Raw genomic sequence first — 19301 nt, 5'->3', positions numbered from 1 at the left:
AGGGCCGCGATGGGCCACCTGCCGGCCGTGCGCCTACGTGTGGGCTCCGTGACACTCCCCGCGGGGACTGTGCTCTGAGCTAATGGGGTCGCCAGTGAGGCCGCCATAATCCACCAGGATTGGGGGGATTGGAAAGCTGAGCTGCTGTCAGAACAAAGCAGCGAACCTCTGTGCCGCCTGGTGCAAGTGCTGGTCCCCACCCCGTCCCCGCCGAGGACGGTCACGGGCCAGCCTGTCCGGATCTGCTGGTCTCGAACCGTTTGTCCCGCGGGACCCAAAAGGGCCGGGGTGGGACTTGAGGTTCCTGGACCCAGCACCACCTTTGGCCTTCTCTCTACCTAGCCCCTCGGCCCCTGACAGATAACTTAGGAAAGTCCGAGGCACGTAGACAAGCGCCTGGCGGGCCCCTCCTCCTGTTTCCTCGTGGCCTTTAATTCCTTTCACATCTGAGCGAGCCCTTCCCCACAGGAGATGGAAACCCCGGGGAGAACAGCCCGTTCATCGGCAGCATGGACGTGGACGGAGAGAGAGCCTTCGAAAGGAAGAGCATGGCGCTCTTTGAGGTGGGTCACCGCCCCCTGCTCTCCCCTTCAGAGCGGAGGCGGCAGTGCCCGCGAGAGAAGAGCCCGGCCTAACGGTGCCCTGGGGTCCAGGCAGGGGCCTCAGGGAGCCCCGCGGAGGGGCTGGGCCTGGGCCGTCCGGGGAGCCCCGAGGCCCTGAGCCCTGACCGTTGACCCTGGGCACGTAGAGCGGGAGCCCTGCTGGGAGGTTGGTTTGGTCGGTCTGGGGCGTCTCGGGGTGGGGGGGTCACTAACTCCACGCCTCGGCCCCAAACAGGAGGAGATGGACAGCAACCCCATGGTGTCCTCGCTACTCAACAAGCTGGCCAACTACACCAACCTGAGCCAGGGCGTGGTGGAACACGAGGAGGCCGAGGACAGCCGGCGGCGCCAGGCCAAGGTGCCCCAGCCCGGCCCCACCCCGCACCAGGGCCGCCCTCCCCCACCGGATCCCCTGGAACCCCCCCCTTCGCTTCTCAGTCGCGGGACTTGTCCTGCTGCCACCTTCCTGGGAGCCTTATTTCTGAGGGTTTACCTCTGGGAGCCTCTCCTAAGATGCGCCCAGCTCTCCGAGGATTCTGTGCAGGGACCTTGGGGCGGTTCCGTAAGCCCAGCCTGCCGAGCTGCGCGCAGTGCGTGGGGCAGATCGGGACCCGAGCGGGCAGCTCCTGGCCTCTGTCCCCAGGGCACCCGGGAGCCTGTGCCACAGGCTGACGCAGGCCACCCGTGACCCTCAGCACGACCGTGTGTGGCCAGGTGGGCGGGTTTGGCGGGATGACCCGGCCGCCCCACCCCCGGGCATGGGTCCGTGGGAGCGGCCCTTGTTGTCCCTCTGACCAGGGGCCACAGAGATGGGGGGTCGGTCCCCCAAAAGTGCCTTCTCCAGGGTCTGGGCGCCTCTAGCATCTTGGGCCTCGTAACCGGCCAGGTTGATCCTTCAAAGCTGCCTTCTATGGGAGTGCCCCGGGGGCCCCGTCACGGCCTTTCAGGACAACTCAGGGTCATCTCACCACTGTACAGGGCCGGGCCAGGCGGGTGGGGGCCCCGCACCCGTGAGACTGGAGGGTTTGCTTCTGGTGTTTCACGGTCCTTGAGCCAAAGGCAGGGGCCGGAGCCGCTCTCAGCTTGTGTCGCCCTCACCCTTCTCCACCGTCCTGCGCCCGCGGCCAGGAACCGCCACGCTTCCGTCATCCACAAACAGGACACGGGTCCGCGGGGGGGCGGGCTGCCCCGGACACGGGCGCTCAGGGCCCAGGCGTGAAAAGCCAGCTGCCGGGTGCTGTCCAGGCCTCAGGCCGAGTCTGCCCAAGGCTTCTGACCCACCTCCACACTCCCCGGGCGCCCCCTTGGGTTACTTCCCCGGGGTCTCTGCTGCATGCCAGCCCCATGCCAGCTCTCTCGCTGCGGGCATTCCTGTGGGTCGACCTTCCATTCTCACCCTGAGAAGCCCCCAGGCTTCCTTTGAGGGGGGTCCGCCTTTCGGCCCAGCGAGCGGGCTGGGCCACGTCTCCCCAGCCTCCACAGGACGCCTCGTTTCAGGCAGCCTGGCCCCTTGCACAGGAAATGTTTTCAAAGCAGATCTTTCCAGCTTTTTTTCCTTTTATTCACCTAAGTTTAAGCAGCTTCTCCATTAAACGTTCTCTTGCTCTTTTAGCCAGGTGTCCCCAAATCCCGGCTGTGTCGCCTGACGCTGCCGTCGCGCTGGCCGGCGGGCAGGACGGGCTGGCCCCCGGCCTCGTTCCCGAGCTCTCCTCTGGGCAGCTTTGCTCAGCTGTAGTCTGTCTGGGGTTACGGAAGACGTTTCTGTCAGGCACCCTCCTGCGGTTACCCCGCGGCGGGGTGACCCTCTCCCAGGCCGCATCTGGTCGGCCGTGCTGCGGGGCCTTTGGGAAGGGGGTCGCTCACAGGGGGCTCGTCCTCTCTGAACTCTCGCTGGGTCCCCTCCCCTCGCTGGGCACTTCTCCAGGTGGGTCAAGACGCGGCAGATTTCTCTCTGGACTTGGTGCCTCTGCGCCCTTGCAGCCTAGGGAGTGGTGGCCGGTCCCTAACCCTTCCTTCCGGCCTCTCACTTCCCCCCACTTCACGCTCTCCTGAGGACCTGGGCTGCAGTCGCTGCGGGCAGAGCCCAGGTCGGCTTGCTCCTCGTCTTTTCTCCAACTTGCCCACCTTCCTGCTGTGCCCCTGATGGAGGGGGCGCCGAGCCCTTCCCTCCCCTCCCTTCCCCCGGGGCAGTGACGTGGTTTTGCCCCGCCCCCCTGCTCCTGGGCAGTGACGGTGTTGCCAACATCTTGGCCTCTGTACGCCAGTGCTGAATAGAAATACGGAGACGGTTTTGGAGGAAAGAGAAAGTAGCTTTCTTTCTTTGCCAGGCAAAGAGGGAACACGGTGGGCTAGCGCCTCAGGAACTGCCCACCCTGCAGGGGTAGTCTTACAGTGGTCAAGGAGCAGGGCGTGGTCAGCTCGTGGAGCAGGGCGTGGGCAGCTCGTGGGCAGCTCTCGGATTGGTTGGCATCAAGGTGAAGTTTCAAGCATCGTCCGCCTTCTGGTTTCAGCTGGGCTGGGGTCTGTGTGCTTGTGGCCAGCAGGTTCCATCTGCAGGTTCCATCTGGTGGGCGTCTGCTTCCCGCAGAAACAACTTGGGAAGGTGTGTCAGGCCTTTATCTATGTGTTTCGGGGAACTGGGAGTTCGTGACTCTGAGACGCGGCAGAATTATAGTCTGAATTACTGCCAGTTCCCCAGGCCAACAGCTATTGTCTGTTTCTGTTGATACGTCTTCACGTTTCCCAATCATTCACTCTTGAGTCAGACCAGGACCCAGGGGCTTGTACACAGTTTCAGGGTGTCCTACTGTGGGTTCTGTCCAAGCCCTGGCCTCCCGTCAGCCGCTTTCCGCGTAACTGAAGCTGGGCCTTTGCTGGTCTTCGTTCGTCTTCCTGTCCCCTGACCTCTTCACAGTCTCTGGGACCCACGGTGTGGACTCGGTGCCCGGCGGGGGCAGGGGGGCTCTGGGGGAGGCGCTGCCGGCCCCGGAACCTGCTCCGCTCTCTTCCAGAGCCCCCGCATGGGCACCCTCATCGGCGTCTACCTGCCGTGCCTGCAGAACATCCTGGGTGTCATCCTCTTCCTGCGCCTGACCTGGATCGTGGGGGCGGCCGGCGTCCTGGAGTCCTTCCTCATCGTGTCCATGTGCTGCACCTGCGTGAGTGGGGTGGGGGCAGCTGGACGTCGGGGCTTTCCGGGGTCCCCGGCCCCAAGGGCACCCCTCACCTGCGCTGGTGTGGGCGCAGGTCAGCACCCGGCTGCTGACGGGCCGGGGGCAGTCTCGTGGGCCCGCCTCCGCAGAAGCCAAGGGTCAGCGTCCCCTGGTGGCCAGCACTCACGGCCATCCCGTCCTGCATTTAGACCAGGTCCCCTGCCCGCTGGTGACGCGTTCAGCCCTGCACCCGGCTCACCAGGCCCTCCTCCACATGGCCTCCGCACCCACGTCCCCGTCTGCCTTAGCGGCCCAGGAGCCTTTTCTTGCGACAGCTTGTCGTGCCTGGTTCAACCCCTAAGTGGCCCTCAGCACCTGCCCCCCCCCCCGCCTGCCTCCTCCCCTTTCTCCATCGCTGTTACGAGGAGGGTGATTCCGCTGCTCTGAGCCCCCCAAGTGCCACCTGCCTGAAAGAATCCAACGACGCAGATGAGCCAGGGTCCCCTCGACCCCAGCCTGCTGCCCTGCCTGTCCCCCAGCTGCATCCCCCGGCCGCCCCGGGCCGCCTCTGTCCACGGCCTTCCCGCTCCTGTGCTGTCGTGTCTGAAGGTCTTGCTTGAAGGTTCTTGCTGTTCCGCACGTGCTGCATTTGCTTAATGAGCCTGGAAGTGTCTTTGGAGCAATCACCCCGCCTCTCCCCCAATAAGAGCCGATGAAAAGCAGGAGACAGAGCAGGGCCTTTGTCAAGCTAGAAATGTCCCTGGCAGGAGCCAGTCAGGTGGGCACTGAGGCTGCAGGCTTCCCGGGGGCTGTTTCTTCCGGTCCTCGGGTTGTGAAGTAATTGCTCCCCAGCCCACAGGTGTGGCCGCTTTCCTGCGCAGCGGGTGAGAAGGCCCGCCCTGGACAGGCTCTGACAGTCCCCCAGCCCCATGGGGTGGGGGCCTACAGGGGGGTCCCCCTGGAAGCAGGAGGCGGTCCCGAGTTGGGTGTTTCCTGGGGGCTCACGGGAGCTCAGCTTTGGGGGTTACTGGGAGAGAGCAGGGCTGCGGTCCTGAGCATTATGGCGCCCGGTTACCCAGCAGCGCTCTGAGGTCGGCAGCCGGGAGTCGGCAGGCGGGCGCCGCCCCAGGCTGGTGCCGTCCGCCTCCCGGGGTGGCACTTGGAAATGCTCGTTCTTCTAAAAGGCCCCCGTCTTTCTGCAGACGATGCTGACCGCAATCTCCATGAGTGCGATCGCGACCAATGGCATGGTCCCAGGTGAGGGTGCCGCGGGGAGCTGGGAATGGCGGGGAGTGACCGAGCGGGCTCCGCTGTGGACGGAGTGTGACGTTCACCCTTCACCCCGGGCGGCCTCAAGGGCGGCAGAGGGCGGGTCCCAGCGCGGACACGCCCTCACCCGCCTGCAGGATGGATCCCCACATCTGGAGGGGTGGACATCGCCGTGGTGCGGCCAGCCCCTTCCCTTCCGGAGGCCCCGTCGGCAGTGACCCTGCCGTTGGGCAGCGGAACTCAGGCGGCTCCCGGCCCCCACCTGACGCTCCCCCCGGCGTGCCCCCCCCATCGAGGGCACAGTGGGGCTTTTCTAAGGCCAGGGAGGGGTGACCCCTGCGGCTCGTCCCCCAGAGCCTGCCCGTGCGCTTGGGGTCCCTGAGAAATTGGGATTCTCCTCGGGGAATCTACGTAAATGCCTCCAGGGATTTTCTTGTCGCGTTCACGCTGTCCACTACTTGCTCTTTGGGGGGGGGCTGCACCCTGAGGTGTCCTCCAGGTGCCCAGTGTCACGCACGGTCCCTGGTCAGTGTCCGAGTGGGGTCTCAGCCGGCCGACAGGACGACCGGGGACGGGCTGGCGAGGCCGTGGGTGTCACTGTGTCTGTAGGTGTGACACACAAAGGATGACTGAAGAGCTCTTGGTGTTTTAAATCTTCTTGGTGAAAGCTGAGTCGAGGTTTCGGGTGTGATGTCAGCCGCAGGCCTCGTACGGGCACGGCCGTCGGGGTCCAGGCCCCTGACTGTGGCTCACCCTCCTTTAGTCACAGCTTCCGAAGACGGCCGCCAGCAGGGGGAGGGCGCCCGTGGACGCAGGCGCGTGTCCCCACCCTCGCGGCTGGGCTCCCCGCCCCGTGGACGAGGCCGTCTGCCCCGGGAGGCCTGTGCTCGCGGTCGGCGGCAGGTCCGTAACCCGCTGCTCCCGTTTGGCGTGTTTGCAGCGGGCGGCTCCTACTACATGATATCGCGGTCTCTGGGGCCGGAGTTCGGGGGCGCCGTGGGCCTCTGCTTCTACCTGGGCACCACGTTCGCGGGGGCCATGTATATTTTGGGGACCATTGAAATTTTTTTGGTAAGTGCAATGTTTCGGGCGGGTTCCCTTGTCCAGGCCGCAGATGCGCGACCTGAGGGTGTGTCCCAGAGGCGTCTGCTGGCGTGGAGGCTCACGGGGTGGGGGGAGCCCGGTGCCGCGCCCCCTCAGAGGGGGCCCGTTGGGAGGTGCAGGGGCGCGCCTGGCCCCGCGCTCCCGTGCGGTCATCTTGGGGAGGGGTGGGTGACCGCGCTTTGCCCTGCAGACCTACATCTCCCCCAGCGCGGCCATCGTGCGGGCTGAGGGGGCGGGCGGCGAGGCCACAGCCCTGCTGCACAACATGCGTGTGTACGGGACCTGCACGCTGGTCCTCATGGCCACGGTGGTCTTCGTGGGCGTCAAGTACGTCAACAAGTTGGCCCTGGTGTTCCTGGCCTGCGTCGTGCTGTCCATCCTTGCCATCTATGCCGGCGTCGTCAAGACCGCCTTCGACCCACCTGACATCCCGTGAGTCCTCCGCCTGGCTCCGGGCCGGCTTCCGGCCCAGTCTTGGCCCGGGCCTTAACCGCTGACCACGTTGGCTGGGCTGGGCATGGCGCCCTGTGCCCGCAGACGTCCCCACTCTGGCCAGGTCGAGGGCGAACAGGTCACGGTGCGCTCGTGGCCGTGCTGTCTGTGAGGACGGGACAGGCCTGGTGACTCAGCAGCACCGAGCTCCTCCCGGCCGTGGCCCTGTCCTCGTGGAAGCCCCTGAGCAGGGTCTTCTCTTGTCCCCTGCCGGGAGAGGATGCCGTGCGGAACGGGGTAGCTCCAGAGCGAGCGCGCGAGCCCCCGTGCGGCCCCACCGGGCTGAGCCAGGAGGAGCCCGGGGTGGGGGGCGGCCGCTCTGCGCACGTGGACACGCCACGCGGGCCATTCACTCCGCGTCAGGCGCCCCAGAGCGGAGGGCGGCAGGACGGACCGGGGCCCGGTGCTGCCGGAAACCTGCTGAGGGCCGGTCCCTCACGCGAATGCCCTTGTCGCCCTGAGTGGAGGGGGTCCGAAGCGCCTCACGAGGGACCTGCGAACTTCACTCGGTTACGGAGAAGAGCGGTGGGCGAGGCGTCTCACCCCCTGCTCCCGCCCAGGGTCTGTCTGCTGGGGAACCGCACGCTGTCCCGACGTAGCTTCGACGTCTGTGCCAAAGTCCACGCCACCAACAATGGCTCGGTGACCACTGCGCTCTGGGGCCTCTTCTGCAACGGCTCCACGGCCAGCATCTCCTGCGACCAGTACTTCGCCCAGAACAACGTCACGGAGGTCCAGGGCATCCCCGGTGTGGTCAGCGGCGTCCTCCTGGGTGAGCGTCCGGCGGGTCTCCGCCGGGGCCGGGCCTTCTGAGCCTGGTCCCTTGGGTCCTGTCCTTCCGCCCAACCTGTGGCCACGTCACCCCGCCCCCAGCTGCTGGCCCGTTGGGGTCCCTCTGGGCTGATTCTCCCCAGAGCCGTAGACGCCAGGCGAATCTTGCAGGCAATAGGTAAGGGCTTCAGAGTTGACCCTTTATCTTTAGAATTGCAAAGTGGCAGGCACGGGGGATTCGCATGTCGATAAGGGAAATAATTAACGGGTGGGGTCCCTCACGCAGCTCGTCAGGGGTACGAGGTAAGTTTTTTCATCAGACTTGACTTAAGGACCAAAATTTTTCATTCAGAGATCAGGAGAGGATGGTTTTCTTAGAGGGCAGTTTCTCCGGGTCAGTCGTCCTTGTCCTGGTGTGAAGTTGGAGGCTGGGGTGGGGATGGGCACCCGATGCCGGAGCCCTGATGGCAGGTGTGGAGTCTCGTGACGCGCCTGTTCCCCCCGCAGATAACCTGTGGAGTGCCTACGCGGAGAAGGGGGTGTTTGTGGAGAAGAAGGGCGTGCCCTCGGTGCCCGTGCCGGAGGAGAGCAGGGCGGGCGGGCTGCCCTACGTGCTCACCGACATCACGACCTACTTCACCATGCTGGTCGGCATCTACTTCCCCTCCGTGACCGGTGAGGCCGCGGCGCTCCCGGCGGGTCAGGGCCCCGTCGGCTCTAACGCGCCCACCCCCGCCCCGTCTTTCTTTTCCTTTTGGCTCAAAGATGAGCTTCGGGGTCTCCGTTCCCCATGTGTCTGAGCCGGGGGCTCAGGAGCTGTGGGCGTCAAGGGGCTTGTCCGTGTTCTTGTGAGAGAGCCAGGTTATTCGGAGTGGCCCTGCGATCTTGACCCTTAGCAGTGGACCCGAGGGCCGTCAGAGGCCGGGAACTGCAGCGTCCTTGTCCTTATAAGAGAGTCTGCTGAGCCCCCGGAGGGCCCCGGTGCACAGTCCCCCACACGTGCACACACACACACACTGGTCCGCACGCTCACACACGCACCCGTGGGCGCACACCTGCTCCTGGGGGCTCCTCAGCCTGGCGCAGCACAGTGGAGCCCCAGCCCCCCCAGGCTGGCGCTGGCCGACCGAGGGGCCCGGGGCCATCCTCGCGCCTGGCCCCCACTCAGGCCTGTCCCCACGCTCCGGGAGGCTGGCCTGCCAGGGGCTGCTTGCCCCGCGCCGAACTCCACCTCCGCCTTCCCCGAGGCCCGGAGCTGGGGCAGGTCCCTCCCCGCGAAGGCGGGGTCACGGCGCCACCTGGACGGGCGTGGGGGGTTGTGGATCTGGCCCCTGGGGGGTCTTTCTCCTGACTCCTGTCCCCCCCGCTGTCAGTGATCAGGGTGGGGACACCTGCTCTGTGGATGTGGGTCTTTTCACGCCCCGTGGCACGCCCACGGGCTCTGTGCTGGCGCATAGGCCACGCCTGGGACAGGATCACAGGCGTCGAGCGAACCTGCCGCCACCTGGATTTTCTTTGATCCCAGTAGGAATCACTTACACTTTACGTGCCAGGTGGAGTGACCGGTGCGGGGTGGGGGGCGGCGGCCGCAGAGGTGGCGGTGGCCAGTCACCGCGTGGGAAGGAGGAGGGTTGAGGCCAGTGAGGAGTCTGTGCTGAGGCTGAGCTACGCTCTGACCCAGGCCTGGCCCCGGAAGTGAGTCAGCACTTGGCCTCACTCTCCAGGGAGTTTCTCACTCCCGGCCACGGGGATCAACAGAGATCACAGTGGGGATGCGGTCGGGGCCCATGCACTCGGAGGCCAGGTCTGGTCTTGGCGTCCGTGGCGAGTGTCTGGGATGAGCCGTGCCCTAGCCTCCACCGTGACTTACTTCACACCTGGGCTGGCTGTCCCCGTGGAGAGCGTGGGGGACATTGGGGCACCTGCCCACGTGCCCTGCAGCAGCCTGCCCGAGACGTGAAGAGAGGTCCAGCCTGGCTCTGTGAGGCCCGGCGTGCAGGCTGCGGGTCTCTCCTTTGCGTCGTGAGGAAGTCCCAGGCCCGTTCTGACTCTGCCCCAGAGGGGCCAGGGTGGGCGGGCAGGCGGGTGGCATCTCCCAGGCGCCATCAGTCCCTGTGACCCATCAGTTCTCCCTCCGTCTCCGTAGGCATCATGGCGGGCTCTAACCGGTCCGGGGACCTCAAGGACGCCCAGAAGTCCATCCCCACTGGAACCATTCTGGCCATCGTGACCACGTCTTTCATTTGTATCTTTGGGGGGTCGAGCGTGGGGGCTGGGTGCTGAGGGTCGACGGCTCTGTGCCCTTCTCCACTCACTGCCGGGCCCCTGTGCCTCCGGGCGGGCCTCCCTGCTTTGGGTAGTTCTGGCCAACACCCGTTCTCAGAGGGGGCTGGGCTGGCGTTGGCCTGACTTAGGAAAATAAACACAGACTCCTGGACGCCAGCCTGGGCTGGTGGTAGAACATGGCTTTGTCCGAGAACCACGCGTAGTAACCACACTGTGACGTGTCACTAACGTGTAGCCACGCGTGTGCTCACGTCACGGTCTTGTCAGGTGGGCTCACTGGCTTTGAGGTGCCAGCGGAGCCTTTCTCACTGAGCTCATCCCTTTCCAGCCGGCGAGGTCTCCAGCCCGGTGCCTGTGGTGGTCACCCTGCAGGCCAGGCCCATCGTGACTGACCTGAGGTCCCCAGAGCAAGGACATGGCCCGGGGCCCAGGGCGGGGTGGGCAGGGTGTGGGGTCGGTCCAGGGCTGGTTCAGCTACTGCATCGTGCCCGCCGCGTCCTTGACCCGAGCCGCAGACCTGTCCTGCATTGTGCTCTTCGGGGCTTGCATCGAAGGCGTGATCTTACGGGATAAGTACGTTTTATTTATGGCTTCTGGGAACTCCTGGGGCCAGGGCTGGTTTTCTCGAAGGTGATTTTAGCTTTGAGATTGAGAACCCCAGGATTTCTAGCTTTGTCGCAGGTGGCCCTGTGGCCACGTGTTGGGGTCTGATCTGTGCATCTCTCTCCCGCTCAAGCCTGGAGCTGGGGGCCCGCACAGTGACCTCCTTCTCCGGTAGAGCTGGGGTGCGGGAGCTCCCGGGAGAGGCCGTTCCCACTCAGCAGGTGGGAGGAGGTTTCTGTCTCCAGCTCGTGTCTGAAAGCTCGCCGCCCCTCCAGGTTCGGGGAGGCCCTGCAGGGGAACCTCGTCATTGGCATGCTAGCCTGGCCATCCCCCTGGGTCATCGTCATTGGGTCCTTCTTCTCCACCTGTGGGGCTGGCCTGCAGAGCCTGACGGGGGCCCCACGCCTGCTGCAGGCCATCGCCCGGGACGGCATCATCCCTTTCCTTCAGGTGAGCCCGCTGCGGAGGGGGGAACCCCCCCCCCCCCCCCCCCCCCCCCCCCGGAAGGAGCGCGTCAGGAGGGGCCAGAGATCCTGCCCGGGAGCGTGATGTTTACGGTTGAAGATGGTGGGGCCTACATCCCCGCCTCCAGACTGGCAGCCCACCCCGAGGCCTGCATTTCTTGTCCCACCCTGTGTCTGCTGCATGTTCTGAATTTCCCTTCTCAGGACTGCTGCGCAGGGGGAAGGCTGGTGGGAAGGCCTCCTGAGCCCTGCCCTCCCGCAGGGCTGTGCTCCAGGACCCAGGGCCTGCAGCCGGGCCCTCACAGAATCCTCCCAGCGGGTGTGTGCCGTGGGGAGAGCCCCGTCCAGTGCTCGAGGGTGTCGCCTCCTTGCCTGCGCTCGATGAGGGCGTCTGGGGTCTGACGGTACCTGGGCTGCCGTCTGCCCTCTGGGTGTCGGGTTTTCTTCCTGGACGTGGCTGGGTGAGGTCCAGGCCATGTCGTGAAAAGTCCGTCTGTTTCTGCCGCCACTCTGAGACCGCTTTTGGGTTGGACCCGACTAGCTCGGCTTCTCGCCTGAACACGAGCTCTTTTTCCTGCGTCCTACGCCCGCCGCGGCCACCTGCCCGTGGCCCCAGCCCACCTGCCTTTCTCCTGGCAGGTGTTTGGCCACGGGAAGGCCAACGGGGAGCCCACGTGGGCCCTGCTGCTGACGGCCCTGATCTGTGAGACCGGCATCCTCATCGCCTCTCTGGACAGTGTGGCCCCCATTCTCTCCATGTGAGTGGCCACTGGCCCCGTTGGCAGCCACCGTTGGGACGTGAGGCCCCTGCTCAGGGGACGGCAGACGGGAGGGCATAGGGCAGAGGAGGGGGCCAGGCGGTGGATGACGGGGCAGGCAGACCCCACGGGAGGCGACCGCGATGTGGGCAAGGGGGCTCCCGGGGGAGGTGGCGGCGGCTCAGGCAGCGCAGCGGGACCCTGCGGGACCTGGCCCGCCCCTCACGCCGCTGTTCACGTCCCCAGGTTTTTCCTCATGTGCTACATGTTCGTGAACCTGGCCTGCGCCCTGCAGACCCTGTTGCGCACGCCCAACTGGCGCCCGCGCTTCAAGTATTACCACTGGTGAGTGGCCGTGGGGAGCCCGGTCCCCTCCCTCCTCTGGGGCGCGCGGTGCGTCTTGGGGGCCAGCCGCCACCCGGGTCCCTGGCTCGCCTTCGTGGGACCGGCCCAGTCTCCGAGCCGGGTCTCTTGTAGGCGCCTCGGGGCCGTTTCAGCCCTTGGGATGGTCCGGGTGGAGAAGCCGGTCCCAGCGTCCTTGCTGTGCTCTTGACGAGACCAAAGCAGGGTGTCTGCTGGGGCCCGAGGCGGCTGCTCAGGTGCCGGCCTGGGGGCCCGGGCGGTGAGCTGGGCCCCCTCTGAGCTGCGTGTCCCCCAGGACGCTCTCCTTCCTGGGCATGAGCCTGTGCTTCGCCCTGATGTTCATCTGCTCCTGGTACTACGCGCTCTGCGCCATGCTCATTGCCGGCTGCATCTACAAGTACATCGAGTACCGTGGGTGAGCTGCTGCCGGCCCCTCTCCCGGGTGAGGGCTCAGGGGCCTCTAGCGGCGGAGGGGTCAAAGCCCGTGCCTCCTGCGGGGGGCTGCGTGGATTTCTGCCTGTAGCTGCTAACCAGTGGATGGCCACGTTTACTCTAATTGACGTCGTTTGTTACGACGTTTCGTTAGGTTTGTCTACGTGTATGTGTGTGTAAGTGTAACGTACTTTTCTAGCAGTGCTCCTTGTAAACTTTGAAACCTATTTAACGGTAGCACTGACGTGCAATGGATTTTCAGAAATAGACGTTTCTGAAAGGTACACCATAAAAAACCGAAGCGGTGGGCAGGTTAAGTGCATCTCAGAGCCCCTGGTCCGTCACTGGGGCATTTCCCCTGGACCCCCTGGACCCCTCCAGGGGGTGAGGCCCTGGGGAGGTGGGACGTGGGGTGGGCTTCTCAGGGCACGGGGGTGGGAGGGCCTCCAGGGACACTGCCTGAAGTCCCTCCCAGCTCTTCCAGGGTGGCTTGGAAGGAGGGTCTGGGGGCCGTGACCACCCCTGCTGGTGAGCCGGGCCACGGCCTGTGAGTCAGAGTCCCCTCCCCACCCCACGTCCTCTCCTTCCTCTGCCCCATCGATGGCCCCGACTCTGAGATCCTGCGTGGGTGCCAGTGCCGCCGCCACCCTCCCCGTGCCACCAGGTGCCCCTCCCCACGTCCTGCTGCTTCGTACTCCCGCCCGTTCTGGGGAGCCCCCTCCTCTGTCACAGGAGGGCCTCTAGGAGCGCCGAGAGGCCCTGAGTGGCCACCTGGGTGCGCTGTGGGCGGGGCCTCACCACTGCACCCCCACCGCAGGGCCGAGAAGGAGTGGGGCGACGGCATCCGGGGGCTGTCGCTGAACGCCGCCCGCTACGCCCTGCTGCACGTGGAGCACGGCCCCCTCCACACGAAGAACTGGAGGTGAGTGTCCCCATGCCCTCTGACCCCACGGATGCCTGTTCCTAAAGGCAGGCTGCAGAGAGAAGACGGTGCCCACCCCCCCCCCACCCCCATCAGGAGACGGTTGTCAAGGAAGCTGTTAGCACCTTTGTCCCTGCGTCAGCCTGGGCTGGGCAGCTCGGGTCTCAGCGCCTGCTGGTCATGCATCGGGGGTGGAGGGGGACGAGGGCGGCGAGCTGACCCACCCGGGGGCCTGCCGTGGATGGAGGGCGCTGACGGTCTTCTCGCCTCTGGGAGGAGGGAGGGGAGGCTGCCCCTGCAGAACCCGAGGCTTAGCTGCACGGAAAGCCCGCTGCCCAGCAGGGAGCCTGGGGCACGTGGCCCGGGAGGGGTCTCACGCAGCTCACCTGGCGTGAGAGTGGGGGCGAGTCGCCGTGGTGACAGCTCCCTGCCCCCCGCCCTGGCAGGCCGCAGGTGCTGGTGCTGGTGAACCTGAACGCCGAGCAGTGCGTGAAGCACCCCCGCCTGCTGTCCTTCACCTCGCAGCTCAAGGCCGGCAAGGGCCTGACCATCGTGGGCTCCGTGCTAGAGGGCACCTTCCTGGACCAGCACATGGAGGCCCGGCAAGCCGAAGAGGTGGGCCAAGCGCCGGGGGGGGTGGGCGGCGGGGCCGCACCGTCGCGTTTCCAGCCTTGCGCCCGAGCGCAGCCCTGCGTGTCACGCTGCGTCCTGTCTCAACCTGGGCGGCACTTTCTCAGTTTGAAACCAGCAGGAGGGAAACCTGCGGAGGAGAGTGTGACGTGCGTGGCCCCAGGACCTCAAGACGGCGGAGGGGCTCCGGGCTGTTGAGAGTAGCCTCGGGGCAGGTCTCCCGACAGGCGGGCCCCACACCTGTCGCATCTGCTCCCACGTTTGGGGCCTGTGCTGCCGGGTCAGCCCATCCAGAGGCTCCACGGACCAGAGAGGGGGCGGCGGGTCACGGGCACCCAGGCCAGGCCTCCGTCACCCTGACTCGGATGCTCAGCTGGTGCCACTGCGACCTCTGATCTCGGTCCGGGGCAGCCCCAGTGCCTGAGCCTCAAACCCCGTCTCGTGGGCAATTTCAGACATGTAGAAACAGCACATGTACCACGTGGCCGTCCCAGCGTGGCCCACGTCCTGTCACCTCTGCCTGCCCGCCCCACCCTGGGAGTGTCAACACCGGCCCACCACTCACTCTTTTCACCCCAGACCCCGCGTGTCTGTCTCTGAAACAGGAGGCGATTCGCACAGCAGCCCCACCACGCCCGGCCGTCCACAGGCCGCGTCCAGCCTGCCGGCCTCGGGTGGCTCCTGTCTGGCTGGGGCGTCGGGGTCTTGCTCTCGGGTGGGTCCTTCGTCAGCCGTCCCCATGTCAGGGTTGCCCGCTGTGCCTGGGCATCCGGGTCAGCCCTGCTGTCCAGGCGTCTGTAAACCGGGCTGCGCCCAGAGGTCTCCAGAGCACCTGGGGGAGGCACGGCTGCTTGGAGGGGGTCGTGGCCTGTGTAGCCCGAGGCGTCGACAGCCCCTTCCTTGGTTGGCCGGACAGCCGGCCCCCGGGGACCCGCCCTGGCAGCCAGCGGCACCAGCCATTCTCTCAGCATCGTCGTGACCCAGAGCTTTAACGCGGTAGTTGTTGGTATTGGCTGGGGGTGTAGACGCCGGCGTTGTGGCTGCAATCCCAGGTGTAGACGCGGGGGTTGTGGCCGTGATCCTGTCTGTAGACGCTGGAGTCATGGCTGTGACCCTGGGTGTAGATGCCAGTTTTGGTTGTGAGCCGGGGGTGTAGATGCCAGGGTTGTCTGAGAATTGTATCCTCCCTGTCTGGCATTCCAGTTTCATTCACTCTTGGACTGCTTTTCCCCTGCCCAACCCTTAGGGTTTACAGTTCCCTGGGTGATCTCACACATTTTCTTTGGTGACCTTGGCCATCTGTGAGCCATGGGTGTAGACACCAGGGCCGTGGCTGTGACCCCGGGTGTGGACCCTGGGGTTGTGGCTGTGATCCCAGGTGTAGATGCCAGGGTCGTGGCCGTGACCCTGGGTGTAGACGTGGTGTGTCATTCTCGCTGGTGGGACAGCCTCCTTGTGCTGGCGCCTCGGCCTTCTCGACAGCTCCCTGCGTCGGTGTGAAGAAGCTCTAGACCCGTGTCCGAGGGTGGGAAGGTCCCAGCTCTCGTTGCGACGTTGCCCAGGCGCTGATGGAGCGTTTTCCCTCTCTCACACTCGCGGGTCCTCTTGTCCTCCCAGCGTCTCTGGGGATGGGCGGGGGCACAGTGGGGCTGGGGAGGTGGGCTCCAGCACCGAGCGGGGGGTTGAAGGCTCCGGGCCCCTGCCTGGAATGGCGCTGACTCGGCTGGGTTCACAGCCCTCTTTCCAGACAAGAACGTCATAGCCCGGTACGTGTCCTTTTGGACTTTCTCCTGTTGGTTTGTTTTAAACAGACGATCCCGCAGAAATACCGTTTCATACACTTACTTTGCTTTGAACTGTTGCTTCTCCAGTCGGCCGGGTGCTTGTTTTGTTTATGACGGCCGCACAATGTTTGTTTCGTGGACGTGCTCTGAGTTTTATTCCGTGGAATTGCTGTCCTGGGGACGGAGGTGGTTCCCATTGCCTTGGTGTCAGGAAGTGTGGTGTGAGCACCGCTTAGATGTAGTCCACGGGGGTTGCTCTTAGGATGGATTCTTGGGGTTAGAGCCTCCCTCCCTGGTGCCGTGCCCCTGAGGCTCTGAGCCAGGTTCCAGTTCTGGTCTGCCGGGTAGTTTACGTAAAGGCCGGTCCGTGTGGCCGGGAACAGGGGGACCCCAGGCCCCTCTCTGCCGCGTCTCTTACTGGGAGGGCTCTGTCCCGTTGCTGCCATGGGAAGAGGACGGCACAGCTGGGTTTCGCCCCAGATGTCCGGCACGGATGCAGCTCAGGGCCAAGTGTGTTCCCGAGGGGAGGGGCTGGGTGGAGGCACTCACGGGGTCTCAGAGGGTGAGGACCCCAGGGACGCTGCAGTCGGGTGCAGCCCACAGCGTCTCACCCGCTGGAGGGTCACTGGGCACCCACCCGGTTTTGTAGGTCGAAGACCGGGCAGTGCACTTGGACCTTCCTCGAGTTTTTCAGCGTGTGTCCCGCCGCGGAAGCAGAGGCCTCGTGAGGGGAGAGCCCTGTAGGTTCCTGCTGGGTTAGGGGGATTGAGCAGCTCACGTCAGATGGCTCAGCAGCTGAGACGTGCTGGCCGGGATGTGGGAGAGGCTGTGCTCTGCGCTCCCCTTCCCGGGGGCGTGAACGAGGCTGGTCTTGTGTGGGGCAGGGAAGGGCTCACACGTTGACTTTGAGGTCCCACAGGGCCTGGTCCTCAGGGCCCCAGGAGCTGGGTGTGGAGGTAGTGCCCAAGGCCCCGAAGATACCGCTGGGCCCTCGAAGTTCCCGCGAGGCCAGGGTAGCGGGGGCGCCGACACCTCACAAGGCCGCGGAGTGGGCTTTCCAGCAGCAGGACAGAAGAACCACAAAACCCCGCTGTGTCTCCCTGAAGCCATAGCATCAGGTCAGCATTTCCACCAGTGACCTGAGAAGCTGTTGGTCTCAAAGCTAGAGCATGCGACCTTTAAGCCCCTTGAGCGACCGTGTCCTGATGGGGCTGAGCCCCTGGCCTCTGGTCTCCAGGAAGCGTGGGTCCAGGGATCCCTGAACTGCACTGCGGCTGCACCACGGCAGCCCTGGGTCACATCCACGCACCTGTTTGGACTCTTCTTTCTTGAGCCAGCAGCCCTTTGACCTGTTGGCTCAAGTCCGGGTGGTCGAGGGGGGATGTGGCTCCAACCTTCCATATGAGGTCCTGGGGCGTCCATCCCAAGTATCAGCAACAGGGGCTTAGAACAGCCAAGATTCACTCTGTCTGCGCTCTGAGGCCAAAAGTCACACATCGAGGTGCCCCAGGGCCAAGCTCCCTCCTGAGCTCCAGGGGAGGGTCCTTCCTGCCTCGTCCAGCTCCCGGGGCTCCAGGTGTCCCTGGGCTCCTGGCCACGTCCCTTCGGTCTCCACCTCTGTCTTGTTTTGTTTTGTTTTGTTTTTGTTTTATTTTTTGCGGTACGCGTGCCTCTCACTGTTGTGGCCTCTCCCGTTGCGGAGCACAGGCTCCAGACGCGCAGGCTCAGCGGCCACAGCCCACGGGCGCAGCTGCTCCGTGGCACGCGGTATCCTCCTGGACCGGGGCACGAACCCACGCCCCCCGTATCGGCAGGCGGACTCCCAACCGCTGCGCCACCAGGGAAGCCCTCCACCTCTGTCTTTACGTGGCTTCTCTGTGTCTGCCTTCTCTCCTGTCCCTGACATTGGATTTGGGACCACCTGGATAATCCAGGAGGTTTCACGTCAAGACCCTTAACTTAATTACATCAGCAAAGACTTTTTTCCAATAAGGCCACATTCACAGGTTCTCAGGATTAGGAGGTGGGTGTATCTTTTGGGGGCCACCATCAACCCACTGTGGTCTGTCTTCTGGTCCCCAGAATGCACACCTGCCTGATGTGCAAAGTACGTTATCTCATCACTGCATCCTCCCAAGTCTCAACCCCTTACAACGTCAAGTAAGTGAGGAATGTCGTCTACGTACCCGCAGTTCAAAGGTCCCAAACCTCGTCTTCTAAATCACCTGGCTCAGGTGTGGGTGAGGTTCTGAGTGGAGTCCATCCTGGGGCAGAACCCCTCTGCCCACAGCCTGTGCGACTCGGAGATAAGCAGTCCGCGTTCCAAAGTGCATTGCGGGACCTGCACGGGAGACACGTCCCAGCCGGGGAGGCACAGGTTGGAGGAGCCGGGGGGTTGGACTCCAGGGGGCAGTTCCATTTGGTGTCCACAGGCAGTGCTTCCCTGTGGCTTGAGGCCCCACCCCCAAGCCAGGCCCCCGAGGGCCAGTCGGCGCGGCCGGCAGAGGACCCGCTGCACAGGTGGCGCTACCTCGACTGGAGGCCTGCCGTGGTCACGGTGTGCCGGGCTGCGCTGTGACGCGGAGCTGCCCCAGTGGGACGCGTGGCACGTGGCGGAGGGGCAGCAGTGCACCCGCCGGGCACTTCACTCCCGCACCACCGCCTTCTAGGAAGAGCTGTGTGGTTTGATGCTTCCTGACCAAGGTTCCCGCAAGCTAGGAGTGAGGGCCAGGGTGTCCATGTGCAGTAGGGGGTGGCCTGTGACCCCGCTCTCCTGTGGGCACGCACGCGTGTGTGCACTGGTGCTCACGTGCACACGCAGGCAGTGCCCGAGAGCGCCGGGCCCTGGCCTCGACTTCGGGTACCGAGGGGCGCCCGCTGAGCCTCTGGCCCCCACGCGTGAGGCTGTGAGCCCACCTGGGGCCCGCCCGGCCCCGTGTGGTAGGCGAGTGTGTGCTGGGACCTGCTGCCCCCAGCCCACCCCTCACCCCAAGCCCGACCCGCCTGTGTCTGCAGAACATCCGGGCCCTGATGGGCGCCGAGAAGGCCAAGGGCTTCTGCCAGCTGGTGGTGTCGTCCAACCTTCGGGACGGCATGTCCCACCTGATCCAGTCGGCTGGCCTGGGGGGCATGAAGCATAACACGGTGCTCATGGCCTGGCCCGAGGCCTGGAAGCGGGAAGACAGCCCCTTCTCCTGGAAGAACTTCGTTGGTGGGTCGGGCTGTTCGGAAGCCCCGTGACGGGAGCCCCTCTCCCTGGCCTTGCCCCCATGGGGCGGTTCCCGGGGGCGCCCTGGCTGGGCCGCAGAGTGATGGGGGGGCGTGCCCCACGAGGGGCTTGGTGGGGACCCCGGGCTCCCCTGCCCCCGTCCCGCTGGTGAGTCCAGGCTGCTCGGTTCTGCTGGGTGGGCCTGTGACCCCGTGACCTGCCCGCCTCTCCACAGACACCGTCCGGGACACCACGGCGGCGCAGCAGGCCCTGCTGGTGGCCAAGAACGTGGATCTGTTTCCGCAAAACCAGGAGCGCTTCAGCGACGGGCACATCGACGTGTGGTGGATCGTGCATGACGGGGGTCTGCTTATGCTGCTGCCTTTCCTGCTGCGCCAGCACAAGGTGTGGGCGGGGCCACGTAGGGGGCGGGGTCATGGGGTCGCGTAGGGGGCGGGGTC

At 65.3% G+C, this 19301-nt stretch overlaps 1 protein-coding gene across 3 annotated transcripts in view; it reads left to right on the top strand.

Annotated features, from left to right (window-relative positions):
- The window catches only part of SLC12A7 (solute carrier family 12 member 7), a 42118-nt gene that overhangs the window by 14015 nt on the left and 8802 nt on the right, over nucleotides 1-19301 (top strand). For all 3 annotated transcript variants that reach the window (XM_027125431.1, XM_027125432.1, XM_027125433.1), the window contains exons 2-19: nucleotides 469-563; nucleotides 838-960; nucleotides 3614-3760; nucleotides 4957-5011; nucleotides 5964-6094; nucleotides 6318-6559; nucleotides 7180-7391; nucleotides 7898-8065; nucleotides 9537-9635; nucleotides 10192-10249; nucleotides 10555-10729; nucleotides 11383-11501; nucleotides 11748-11846; nucleotides 12160-12279; nucleotides 13114-13218; nucleotides 13665-13833; nucleotides 18648-18843; nucleotides 19076-19245. In XM_027125431.1, the coding sequence (XP_026981232.1) occupies nucleotides 469-563; nucleotides 838-960; nucleotides 3614-3760; nucleotides 4957-5011; nucleotides 5964-6094; nucleotides 6318-6559; nucleotides 7180-7391; nucleotides 7898-8065; nucleotides 9537-9635; nucleotides 10192-10249; nucleotides 10555-10729; nucleotides 11383-11501; nucleotides 11748-11846; nucleotides 12160-12279; nucleotides 13114-13218; nucleotides 13665-13833; nucleotides 18648-18843; nucleotides 19076-19245 (2483 nt within the window). The remainder of the gene's footprint in view (nucleotides 1-468; nucleotides 564-837; nucleotides 961-3613; nucleotides 3761-4956; nucleotides 5012-5963; nucleotides 6095-6317; nucleotides 6560-7179; nucleotides 7392-7897; nucleotides 8066-9536; nucleotides 9636-10191; nucleotides 10250-10554; nucleotides 10730-11382; nucleotides 11502-11747; nucleotides 11847-12159; nucleotides 12280-13113; nucleotides 13219-13664; nucleotides 13834-18647; nucleotides 18844-19075; nucleotides 19246-19301) is intronic.

The sequence above is a fragment of the Aethalodelphis obliquidens genome, unplaced genomic scaffold, assembly GCF_003676395.1.
Source record: "Aethalodelphis obliquidens isolate GAN/ISIS:26980383/991018 unplaced genomic scaffold, ASM367639v1 scaffold29, whole genome shotgun sequence".
Classification (NCBI taxonomy): domain Eukaryota; kingdom Metazoa; phylum Chordata; class Mammalia; order Artiodactyla; family Delphinidae; genus Aethalodelphis; species Aethalodelphis obliquidens.
Note: the sequence above shows the minus strand (reverse complement) of the source record. Positions and strands in the feature narration are given on the sequence as shown.